The 13,697-nt window shown below is 42.0% G+C and overlaps 1 protein-coding gene across 3 annotated transcripts in view; it reads right to left on the bottom strand.

Moving 5' to 3' along the window:
- The window catches only part of LOC135898603 (uncharacterized), a 218,032-nt gene that overhangs the window by 34,432 nt on the left and 169,903 nt on the right, over positions 1-13,697 (bottom strand). For all 3 annotated transcript variants that reach the window (XM_065427651.1, XM_065427649.1, XM_065427650.2), the window contains one exon: positions 11,975-12,048. In XM_065427651.1, coding sequence (XP_065283723.1) covers positions 11,975-12,048 — 74 coding nt within the window. The remainder of the gene's footprint in view (positions 1-11,974; positions 12,049-13,697) is intronic.

Here is a 13,697-nt window from a genome sequence, read left to right as displayed (position 1 = left end):
CAAAAGGTAAATACTGGAAGCAAGATTTTAGGTAAAAAATATGGGATTTCATATGCCAAAGCCACTTTCTGATTATGAGGCATGCCGTAGTGGAGGACTCCGGAAATTTCGACCACCTGGGGTTCTATAACGTGCACCTAAATCTAAGTAGACGGGTGTTTTCGCATTTCGCCCCCAACGAAATGCGGCCGCCATGGCCGGGATTTGATCCCGTGACCTCGTGCTCAGCAGCCTGACACTATAGTCACTGAGCAGCCACGACGGGTGAAGATTGCGAGTAACACAGAACAATGTACATGAGGTTGCATGTTGAGTGTAGTGAAGTACACTTAAGCTAGCAGATGTAGACATCGCAGGTGGTAGGATACGAGCGCATGTACAAAATAAGCACTGGGGTAAAATGCGCGCGCACACACGCGCACACACACACACACACACACACACACACACACACACACACACACACACACACACACACACACACACACACACACACACGTACACGCACGCACGCCCGCACACACACGCACACAGTTCAAGCTGGCTCGAAAAGTAATCTTACTTTTCTTTCAAAATGGTATACTCATCTAGTCAATTGTGCAATTTACACTACAGGAGGAAAACTATTATATATTTCTATTATGTGATGATTTAGTGATTGAGGGCCATAATTTGTTGATATGTTATACTGCATACTACGGCTGAGGTATATATTGCTGAACGAAAGAAATGTCTTGCTTATTACGATGATAGATGAGGAACATCTATGTTTAAACTTATAGCACTCCGTAAAACGCATTACGTGAAAACCAGAGAATAAGTTATTATGGCAAACTGGCCTTCTCATTAATAATGTCAATGCTTTTTGTTGCGTGATAATAAAATTTGATGCAGCTGCCGTATTACACGTGCCCAAAGCTAAGCTACAGTACGTGAGGTGCGAAGCAACAAGAGAAAAGTATAAACTGCGTTGCTACAGAAGATGGAGGAAGATGCTGCTCAGTGGCTATGGTGTTGGGCTCTTGAGCACGGGGTCACGGGATCGAATACTGGCCACGGCGGCCGCATTTCGATGGGGGCGAAATGCGAAAACACCCGTATGCTTAGATTTAGTTGCACGTTAAAGAACCACAGGTAGTCTCAATTTCCGGAGTCCTCCACTACAGCGTGCCTCATAATCGGAAAGTGGTTTTGGCACGTAAAACCCCTACTTTTTTTATGGGAGGAAGATGATTATTGCAGCTGGTAACACCTATGGATCGACGCATTTTAATTATGGCATGAGTGACGTGATCAGACCAGCTCGTATTGTTGCGGAAGTGTACATCTAGAAACTTATTTATTATTATTTATTAGTTACCTGCATCGCCCCGTAGGGCATTACAGCAGGGAGGTTACAAACTTGAATCAATACATCAACAAATTAGTTCAATGCGTGGTAAAAGGCATCATTTTCTGTTATATATACAATGGTCGATGGCAAACTGTTCCAATCTCGAACAGTTCTAACAAAAAAAGAATAACGGAAGACGTCACCCCTACAAGAAAATTCCCTGACCTTCAAACAGTGGTCAAGTCGCCTAGATATATAGTGTGGTAGTATAGTGTAGTGTAGCAGATGTAGACATCGCAGGTGGTAGGATACGAGCGCATGTACAAAATAAAACTTGTAACTAATATTACGTGCGATTTCTGAATAATCGAAATAGAGGTTTGAGTTGTGCTTTATTGTTTTTGTTTTTCCATGGAATAGCATGAAATAGTTTTTTGACGAATGCTGTAATTTTTTTATTTTGTTAGTGCATTATCACGATGGACCAAATCAAATGCGCTGCTGAAGTCAAGGAAGACGACACTAACTGTAAAAAGTTTCATTCTAATGTTTTGAATCAAGACATTCTTATATAAAGTAATGTGGTCTCAGGCAGCTTGCAGGGCTGGAAGCCATACTTGTGATCACTTATCACATTCTTGGAAGAAAAAAAAATACACGTGTAAATTATATTTTCAGCAATCTTAAATAAAACTCGCAGAAAAATAAATTCGCCGGTAATTGCCGAATTCTGTTTTCTTTCCGCCCTTGAATACAACAGTAACACGGGCTACATTTAGTCTATCCGAGAACTCTCCAGTAAGCAACATCTGAATAAATATGTAAGTCAACGGTCCTATGACGCATCCAATAGAATCTGCAATGGGTAATGGTGAAAAGTCATCATCCCCCAGTGTACAGGTATTTCGTAGAGATGCAGTAATATTTGTAATTTATGCTTCTATTGGTGTGAAAAATATCGAGTAAGAATTTGATGCTTGCATGTATCACATAAGGGAGGTATTATTTCGGATGCCATTTGGAGCTGCACATTTGCCCATTTCCAGGAAATATGCTATAAATTTGTTTTCTCACGCCCCTCCAACATAATGAAAACCATTTATCAGACTTTCAAGAGGTTTTTGTGCTAGCTTTATTACTTATGAAAGTGTTAATTTCTACCCAGATCTGCTTAGGGTTGTTCCTTATGTGCGAGAACTTATTTCTGTAAAAGGATGACTTTGATTCCTTTAGATCTGTGTTTATTAAATAACGATACATTTGGTACTCGCATAACATCTCGGAACTTCTTGTTTTGAGAAAATCGGCGAAAACCATTTTTTTTATTCTTACGAAAATATCCTTAGTTATGAAATCTTTTCGAGCCTTTGTGTGATTTATAATCGCTACCACAAGAAAAACGACATTGTAGTGGTCAATCAATTTTGTTACGATGGTATCGTATGCTTCATTTGTGTCAGTTGCACCGTAAATATCCGCCCAATTTGCTGTTGTGATGAATAAACAGAACATAACGATATTATTGGAATGATTCGTTCTACGTGAGAAAGTATGAATGATTACTTTTTACTGAAAGAAAAAATACGAAGAGTGGTAAGTGGCCGCTTAGACCCGGAGAAAGCACTCCAGAAAAAAAATCGCGTCACGAAGAAGTTTGCGTAACCTAGATCTCCTATTGTTGCTGACAATTTGTTTATTCCTGTTGGTGATTCAATCATGTTAGCACAGCCATATAGAAGCATCATTTCAATTAGGTCCACTTGAATAGGAGACCTAACCATAACATCAATACTAAAACCACCAAGTGCAATAACGGGCGATTTATTTCAATCTCGATATTCGAAAATGACTCAGTAAACTGAAGAAATGCCTCTGTTTCCTTGTGGGGGGCGGTACAGCACAATGATAAAAAAATTTGGCAGTGACTTAGTTTGGCTATGCCAGGATATACGTAGCGAAAGCTAAGGCATAGCATGCTTAGTCTTGAATAATCTTGATTGCAAGTCCAGGCTAGTATGGTTGTCTAGCTATGTTGCGGCGTTTAGCCAGTCGTTCGGCGCGCTGTTCGTCTGTTTCATGGGTGATTCGTTTCTTCATCTCGTTCCAATGTAGATTCGAGGCCTCCTCCTGCTTATCAGAACTGTCGCCGTCCATAATGCCGCTTCAACTGTGGTTGCAGCGCACGCGAGCTTTCCTTTTCAATCCACCGACATGTTATCAGGCATGCGACGCAGCTGGCGAAGCGAGCGGACGCGACCGCAACGACGAAAAACGTGGAGTGATGTCATACCAAACGGCGGAGGCTTAAAGGCGCGGCGCTGCGCAGCGGCGGAACACCTATGGCTCGGTGCCACTAGTGGCGCATGCGCAGTAGTGACTAGGGAGTTAAAGAGACAGAGAAATATGCGCAACGACGCGCGCGCTGTAACGTCACGTGCCTCCTCGGAGCACCGCAACGGCGAAATCGCAAGTTCACGGCCAGTGAAGCCTTCGCTTTAGAACGTTCCGCAATCATAGAAACCACCAGTGTAATCAGTCTGGATGTGAAAAGATAGGCTTTTGCGCGTGCATAGAGTTACACCAACACCTGTTATATTTTCTGAATTTAGTTATATGTTTGCAGCGAGAAAACTGAAAGACATCTTCGTCCGAGCGAAAAGCAAGGAGATCAAAGGTGTAGTTCATCTTGACTATTTATGCCTCGACCTCCATGCCCTTGTTTCTTAGGCTTTGCGCATGTACATGACAAAAAGACAAGGCTATTGCTTGTACCATATTCGGATGTTTTAGCAGTTCTTTTCATGAATCAGCAGAAATATAGGCAATTCTTTAACTTCTTTTCAAAGGGAAAACACAAACAGAAAGTTCTAGACACTTTTGGCTAAATAACTCACATTGTTAAGGCAAATCGCGCAAGTACTTGGTTCTTTTCGAGCAAATATCTTCCCTTCCTTGGTCCAGACAAACCTGTAGTGTGCCTCAGCGGCTCTTTCATTTGAGGGCCGCAATAGCGTCTTGTTTATCGCAGTTAAGTCGTTAAAAAAATTAATATTTTTACTGCATTGCTTCAGAGTGCTGCGCTTGGCAATCCACTGTGCCTTTGTGGATTGTTTGCAGAATCTGATGAGCACTACAGGGATTCTGTCTTAACGACAGAGAATACAGTGCAGCCAACAACATAATTCTTTTGTAAGCACCGGCAGATCAAGTCTGATTGTGAGATCATGAAGCTCCTCCATTAAGTCTTCGCGTTGAGTTTGAGGCAAGCGCTGAAGTTCCATGTTTTATTTTGTACTGTACTTATTTAGGGCACTGAGCTAATTGCGTAACTATGCAATTTCTTTGTGATTAGCTGCTTTGAAAGCATCAACTCTCGCAGGGCTTCAATTTGCCTATTGTGTTCCTTTCAAGCTTCTATGAGCTTATCATACGTACCAGACATGTGTTGCACAGGAGCCTCAATGTTCCTCACTGCATGTTAAAACTCGATATCTGATCGACCTTGGCTGCAACTGTTCTAAATATGTCCGCCAGCTGCCTGCTCAAAGCACTGGGCAGATTACTATCCTACCAGATGCTGTCACGCGACATGCGTGACACTTGATTTTCGCTTTCGCTTCGGCGCTTTTTGATCTGTACGTGCGCTCTCAAACCCCTGAGCACATTCTCAGATCATAAGGTAGACCACATTCCGCACGTGACATATATACGTGATCATCCAGTAATTGCTCAAAGCATGCTAGACATGATTCGCCATGGTCAGTGCTTATCGCAATGCACAGGTTGCAGAAATACTAAATTTACGAAATGTTGGCGCACAGGAGGTTTCCCCAGTAGGTTAGTAGACGCATTACACAAAAAAAAACACATGCGAGGGCAGTAGTGGCAGCAGCAAAAAGTAGGAATGGGTAGAAATGCGAAAAAATTTGCCAAAAGAAAAGTGAACTAACCTGCGAAAGTGAGCAAAGTTTCTTTAGCTGCCCTTCCAACGTATTCGTCGCCGCCACCATTGCCCGAACGCGAAGCTCTATATGGAGTAGGCGCTTATAGCTGATCAGACGGGGGCAACAATAGTAGACGTGGTGCCTTGGTGCTTCGAAAAAGAGAAGAGAGGCTTCCAGCAGTGATGCGGTGCCTAGTCGACGAAGAATATTGCGTTTGCTGATTCCTCAGTAGAAACTCAGGGATACTGGCACTTACATGATGGACGTAATTTCAAGGTTTGCAAAAGGGATCAGTTTGTTTAGCTGCCGTTGCAACGTATTCGTCCCCTCCACCACTTCCCGAATAGAAAGCTCGATATGCAGTAGGCGTTTATAGCTGGCTAGATGGGAATAATAATACGTCAAATGCTGCCTTAACGCTTTGAAGAAGCGAAGAGAGGCTTCCAGCAGTGATGCGATTTGTATTCGGCCAATAATCTTGCGTTTGCTGATTCCTCAGTAGAAACTCAGGAATGCTGGAACTGCCTAAAAATGACTAGATTTTAGCAGGAGTCAATAATGTGTTTCTATGCATTGCCTTGCATATGATCGTTGTAATGGAAAAACGAAAAATGAAAGAAAGGTTTTTCTATAGTAAAAGAATAAATATTCATTATCAAATGTTTTTGTTACAGCAAAGTACAACACACTACTGGTTTCCATAGCAAGCATCATATCTAAGCTCGATAGAAAAGAAAGCTACGTTGTCTACACTGTACATGCACTATGCTTAACACTTCACATACTAACCAAAAGTAGAGATGATTGAAATTTGCTCATACAATGAAACACGAATGCAAAATTTCTCGATTTCATAATTGGAGCCATTTATATGAAGCCAAATAAATAAATGACGATGTCATGTCTCTTGACACAGTATAAACCCACATTAGCGTTAATTTTGCTAGACACCAGTTCATAGTTAATGCAGTTAAGAGAACTTTAAGTGGAAATGTAACATCGTATTCTGAAAGCCAATAGACCTGAGTATTTACGTATAGATTCGTGCCATGTTTATTGGTTGCGAATTTTATCTTCGCACATTACAATAGTTATTTGAAGTTGAGAAGTGATATGAAATAAATATGAAATAAAATATGATAAAATACAGCTGTGGGTGGAAATTGTAATACTGGTGCTTATATCACACGTTACTCCTCCACCATCAACTCACCCGGAAAACTTCCCACAGCGAAATTTGCCTCGAATATCATTCTGTATAAACGGATAGTACTTTCACAATAGCTGACAACTCAGTGAAGCATCGTTTAGGCTCAATGATTATTGGGTTGAACCAAAAAATGCTCAACCGGGTGGGGCAGGCTCGACATCCCTAGTGCCCGAGCCAGCCACGGCCATGTTTGAAGTCACCCGTCCGGGCTCAGACGGGCCAGCGTATCGCGCTTTGGCTGTCCAGCTAGACCTGGGTCATAAAAACCGGTCCATGCAGTGCTCTACTGCATTTTTTTACAAAGTGTACAAGTTGTGCCCTATGCCAAAAATATGAACTGCTCATAAAATTGTGCAATCAATTAAATTTTCCTCTCTTTCGGACGCCCTGTTGGATGACATTGTCAATAATGATGATAAACTAATTGCTCCTCTGTTGCGATTATACCAACTTTCTAGATCATCCGATATTCTTGCTTTTTGCCTTGTATTCTAACGTTCGCTATCGTTTCAACTGCGGCTTCACTCTTACGCATGTTTCTAACAAAATTCCTTGGCCTGTGCTGCTTTGTAGTTAGTGCCCTGGGTGTTTTCAGCCCATCTAAGTAGCCTTCCATCCGATGGTTCAAAAATTCGCACCGCCAACAATACTCTTGGGCTATCCGTCGGACTTCGTCGGTTTATCTGAAATTTAACATTTTTCATTACCCTGTTCGACCACCTACATATAGACCTGCTTATTGGGCGATAAGGCGCGTGGCACGGCTTTTTTCCTCTCTGGCATGGGAGATCCTGCGCGGCGCTTCTTGGAAGTATTGCTGTCGCGTGCTGCGGAACAATTTCGGGAAGTCTTAGATCGTACTTTACGAAATTTACGGCATGTCCGTTCATAATAAGGTCACTAGGGAAGCCTTTCGGCGCATCGGTAACTACATTAGGCAGAAATATGTCTTGTTGTTGCAAAAGTGTGAAACACATAATCAGCCGCGTTTTGCGCATGTGCTGTGAACTATTTTGCTTATATAGGTTTTAATTCAACAAAAAATACCGGTGTATATTTATTACCAGCAATAAAAAGTAAATCAGCTCACTGTCTAATTGCTTGGCGTAGGGAGTAAAACATAAGAGCGCATGCTCGTGCACGGCCAATCTAATATTAAGGCAACCACGAAACATCTAAACGGCCGGCGCTAAGAACAAGTTGTGATACACCGGCATCGTTCTCACGCACTTTAAGTCTAGTAGGCTTGAAATTACTATATGGCTACGCTAGCCTTCCTGCATGAGGCCGATGGCGCTGCTTAACACAGCGATCACTGCTCTCTGTGAACCAGCACGATACATGTATAAGCTGTGTGCTTCGGCATTGCCTTTTTGGCCTGTATACAGCCATAATATATGAGAGGGATCGCATAACAGGAATGCGATGGCTATTTTTGAGGACAAAATTCCCGTAATACATGTGCGTGCGTCGTAGATAATGGAACGAACACAAGCGAAAAAAATATTCGGTTATCATTGTCTTTCTCTAAAAAGCAAGAAAAAACGGGCTAACGACGCAATATATCTTCACCTAGTCACGTCGCACAATGTTTATAGATATATAACCGCTGATGCCGTATGCTTGGACCATGCATGTGCTATTTAAAACAAAGATATCTGTAATCCACCACCTATCACTGCTTAGGACGCTCACGCAGTTCGTAAACGATCGCTTTGCAGGACAAGCTTAATTCAGACTTCAAGGTAAGCTGCTATTACTAGCCAAAACTGTTTTATTCATGAGTGGAAACCTCATCCACCGAATCAAGTAGTAAAGAAATGCAATCTGCAGCTAACAGTTTGAACGCCTGTAGCCGAACGGTACCCACGCTGTTACGACTGTCCCGTATGTTTCATTTCTCCTAAACCGCAGCTTTTAACTAGAGGATAATACTGCAATAAGGTCGTATTAGTGGACGGAAAATTCAGAAATACACAACTGATCTCTGAGGCTGATTGTATGTTCAAACATATGCGCGCGCACATCTCGCTGCGAGCTCTGCCCTCCTCAATGCCAGCAGAAAGTCCGGCCATACCGACTGAAACCACTTCCGTACGTTTCACAGAACAGTTTAGCGCGTAGAAGACGCACGTCATGCTAAATAGACCGTGCGAGCGCGACAACAAACGCCAGGAACTGTCGCCGAACGTATATCTACCATGCAAAACGGAGCGCCCGCCCAAGCCAGCATGCCGACTGCCCATAGATGGCGCCACTGCGTAGCAATATTGTGGCACCCATGAAAAAACGGCGTATAGACGACAGAGGCCTTTTTACCTCGTCCACATATTGTGACGAAGCCGTTCTACATTACGTCGTCTGTACTCCTGGCGGTCGGTAGCGCATCATTTCGACCCTAATGCCCTAAAGGATATCCACACAGACTCCAGTGTCATATAACTGATCGTTGAGCTCACCAGCGAAAATATGCGCATAACAAATGCGTCTTCAAGTACATGATCCAGTCAATAAGTAAAGGTCAATCGAAATAATAATTAGGTACAAAGTTAATTTCGTTATTTAATGAGGACGTGCTTTTCCTTTAGAGGTTGTCGACGTGCTTGTCAATGCATGTCTAATTGTTCATGCAGAGTTATTCATTGTGCAACTACTGCCTGTAACCCGCAAAGTAATGGCATGACTGAGCCATTCAATCACACAAAAGGAAACTTGCAGTCACTGTGCAGTGTGTATCACCTAACCGTTGGGACATTGTATATTTTGTGACGGATGCCTCCAACAGCGCCCGGTAGACCACCAGGTTCTTTGATTCGTTCTTTATCGTACAAGGCCCCGAACCATCTCTCATAGTGGACAATATTCTTCTGTACGTGCTAGGCGCCTCTGTCCGAAGCTTTAGAATACGCCGCAGAATGCATAAGCTCGCCCGCTCTTTAACGACCGAAAACCAGGGGCACCTAAAATGCTGATGACCTTCCCGTATTGCTCATATTGCTCGAATTTCTGAATAGTTCCGGGGTGGCTGAAGGCGCTTCTTGTCCGTTCTCTAAACTACTCACTAGATACCACGACGTCAAGTGTGAACTAGCCTTTTTCAGGGAATTACCTCATTGAGCTACTCACGCTGTCTGCTGAACTCCGCGGCACGGAGACAAGACACCATGCCCATGCACTGCCGCAAACCACATTACCAGCTGTTTGTTCTTACATCTTGAATTGCGAGGCTGGTTTTCTCTTTTCAGGGGCGGTGTGTGGCGAAGGAGACCAGCCTCTTCTTTGGGCGCATAACTAGATCCTCGCTCGAGAGGAGAGCTCTTTGTCTTGGAGCCTGGGTATAGGGCATTCTCAAGCGAGAGAATTTTCCAGATTTGGTACTTTCGTTGCAATGAAAAAATGGCACACTTTGTGTTTGTTGCAAGGTGCGCATTTCTCGCAGGCATATTACAGCACATCTACGTTATATGTGATTATATGTGATTATATGAGAACGGCGCATGAGGTAAATTATATTTTTTCTACATGCGTTCCGCTAGCTTATAGTTCGCACGAAGGAAACTTCAACGTTTATGTCGGCTCCTGCTAGTGGCCAGTGTATATGGCTCTTGCCGATGGTTCTAAAATACCTTACGTAAAAGAGTACTTTATGAATTCAAAGTTCTGCCTTTTTGGCATTTATGCCTCGCAGGCAAAGCAAATGATCTTGGGCAAAACATGCTTATGGACGCTTGTTGATTTTAACCATATCTGAACACTATTCTTTCTCTGCTACTACCGACCACTAAGTCATGCGCCGCCTTTCGATCTATCGAGTCAACTTGCACGCTGCCCTGTCTACTTGCAGAACTCTGACACAAGTGGGACATCGACCAGCCAAAGACTGGCGCACATGTTCTGCCTCGTCCACATAAGGTAAGAGAGCTGGCTTTATGCCCCTGAGCATGCGTGGTCATCACCTAGTGCTCTTCGACATAGCTTCAGTCGAATGGAAAGTGCCATGCATTGCAAATCCTCGGGAATGCATTTCTGATTCGGTGACATCATGAAGTTGTCCTCTATCAACCGCAAAGCTTTTCACTTTGAGATGCTACATTGTTTTCACCAAAGTAAGATCTGAATTCCTAGACCTACTCTACTTTCACACATGAAAATACGCCACTATGCACTCTCACTCGCAGTGTACCTATGTTAGCTTTGTAGCTTGCCCTAGATATGTAGCGTGTGATTAAACCAAATAATGTAAGCTTCATTCAAGGGCATATCTAGCATTATCCTACGATATCTGCTGACAGCAAGTGTATCCGTACATTCGTCTTTCGTGTTCATTAGCTATCTTACAACTTTAATAAAATATAATGACCCCGATCAATCATTACTAACCAGAATTATAATATTATTCCGCCAAGCCCTATATGTGGCGCCTCAACAGTGCGCTTTCTTTTGAAGAAGATGGGTTTGCTTACTATGCTCAAGTAAAACTCTTGCTTGGGCTAGTTGGTTCGTGCTTGAATTAGTAAAGGCAAGGCGCAGAAGACCAGGACTCAAGAAGAACACAAACGACAGGACCGGATGCCGACAAAACTGCATTTTTGAAGTTTGGAAAAGAAATGTTCGAGCGGGAAATTGTGGAAGCCTATTTCATCAAGAAAGAGGGAAACAAACGCGTCAGCAGGCCGTCCATTGTGCTTAGTGACAAGGAGACTACTTTTTTAGAAGGTTTAATTTAGGCCTCAGGTTAGAGTGATTTCATTTAGGATTTTCCCATCTGTCTTCCTTTTATTTAACTAGTTTCTATTTTTTGACGATTTTCTAGTGGCTCTTAAGCTTTTGTTGCGCATTTTTTTCGGCGCAGACAGTGTTCTTTAGACCCCTTATCGTTCAACTGCTCTATCCATTTCATTGTTTGTGACATGGCTCAATTTTAGCGTGGTTACATGTTTTACCGAAGCGCCGATCCTGTCGTTTGTGTTTTTTCTTGAGTCCTGGTCTTCTGCGCTTTGCATTTACTAACTGCTTACTATGTCGCACATTCAACGACTCTCGTGAACGGATAACTTAGCGGACCTAGACATGTTCAACATTGCATACAGCGAAATGTTGTGCTGTGGTATGTATTGACATCGAGTTTACACACGTTTATGATCAGCAATAAACTAGGTGGACTCTTTCAAATACTTAGCTCTAAATTGCGTATTCTGTAGATGTCGAACACGAAGTTAAAGAGAAAAAAATGCAGAACGTGTAGTATTCTCTTTTCGTGCTGTATACCAACTCTGCCCTAAGCATTTCCTAAAAATGTTTGAAATAATTATCAATGGCTTGCTTGTGTGTGCCTCGTGTAATTAACTTGCGATTAGGACAAAACTGCCTCTACTATATGAATATAGTTGTTGGTACTCATAAGGTTTGGACTAGGAAAGAATAAGTTTGAAATTACAAACCATAATATGTAGGCTCAATACCGATTGGGTAGGATTAAATTCTTACCGAGTTGTGCGTAGTCAACAGAGAGAACTGTCTCACTTCCATTGGTGCCCACGTCGAATGCGGCATATAGCGTTCTGGAATAGAAAGAACATGCTGTTATATACATTTCTTATTTACTTTCTTATTTTAATTAGTTCTTTTATATTTATTTATATATTCATTTTGTTACACCATAATTTATTGTTTATTTACATGTACAGCAGCGCGTCGCTGAGCTACACCGGGTGTTGGAGAGTACGAGGTGCAAAAAAGAAAACATAAGGCACCTAAACTGGGCGTTACATTACTCTGCAATAATATTTACGCCGCATGAAAAACATAAGAAGCAAGGGAAATTGTCTGAAGCCGCGAAAGAGGACGAGAGAGAATGAATTGTGCAGAGCTGATTAGTGTTTTCTCGTAGTGGGTCTTGCCCAAATTGTGCCCCGTAACACGTGGCTGCATGCCCTTTTTCAGTGAGTGTCTGTAATTTCTAATATTGTAGACAGGCTTTGGTTGCACAACAGTCGACTATATATCTTAGGGCTGTTTTCTATCTCCCCTTATCCTGTTTATAAGCCACGGTTTGAATTTTCTACGTTTCTCGATAACAGTCATGCGTGTGAATATTTTTTTATTGACTCGGAACCAGATTGTTTTGACACTCCCAATAGTCTCTGCATCGGTCATGTTCTGAATTCCACAGTTCTTCACTTCAATAATATTGTTTTAAGCCAGGCATGCCACATCTTATGCCCCTTAAGATGAAAATTAAATACTAAAACAATCCGCTTGATTAACCATGAAAGTTTATAGCTGGATCATCGCGTTTGCAGGCTCAAAAGGTTGAAACGTTCCATGGAAATGGTGGTACTCCTAGTTTCAACTTGAAGCCAGAACTGGCCAATGAACGGATTTAACCAAAAGCTCATTTTTTGGGCTCCAATTACCATAAATATTATACAGCTGCTTTGCTAAATTTCTGGAATATACTTGTCATGTTCAGTCTTTAAATGAATCGCTTGTTATTGGTGGCGTGAATGCTAATGACCGTGATGAAGTTTTATATCTTTTATTAAGTATTTTAACTCAGTTTTTTGGGAGGTGAGATATATCTCCTTCCACATTTCATGAACATTGCTCTTATTTATCCTAATAACAATGTGATAACTGTCGACAGAATTTTGAGCTTAGTTTTAACGTTAGACGCCAAGAAAGATACAGGTCCCGTACTGAATCCCTAATGCCTTTTGCCCGATTTTCACGCGGACTTCTCAATATCTTCCTGCCATCTTTCAATGCTCTCTCACAACAAATCTTATCCGTATCTCTGGGAATAAGCCAATGTAATATCTGCATCTAAAAGGCCAACAAACACTTCTGAGTTTACAGACCAATCACATTGACATCTAATTCTCGGATAATTTTAGAACAGAAAAATTACAATTATATTCTGGAATTTATCAAATACATATTGTCGTAGTACAGCGGGGCTTCTCGTGTGGGATTACCGCCATTTCTCATTTTACAGAATTCACTCCCGACATCGCTGTTGATTTTCATTTTCATTTTCTTAACATTCCACAAGTGCAAAAAAACAAGAAAGGTAAACGTCATATAAGCAAACAAACAAGACGCACACTTACCTTCGGAACTGAACACATACACAAAAAGGTTACGATTAGTTAGAACATAAATAAGGATTGAGCAGACAATAGGCATATGTACCCACGTAAGGCTTCCG

Source organism: Dermacentor albipictus, chromosome 8 (assembly GCF_038994185.2).
Source record: "Dermacentor albipictus isolate Rhodes 1998 colony chromosome 8, USDA_Dalb.pri_finalv2, whole genome shotgun sequence".
Taxonomy (NCBI): Eukaryota; Metazoa; Arthropoda; class Arachnida; order Ixodida; family Ixodidae; genus Dermacentor; species Dermacentor albipictus.
This window is presented reverse-complemented; position numbering and strand designations above follow the sequence as displayed.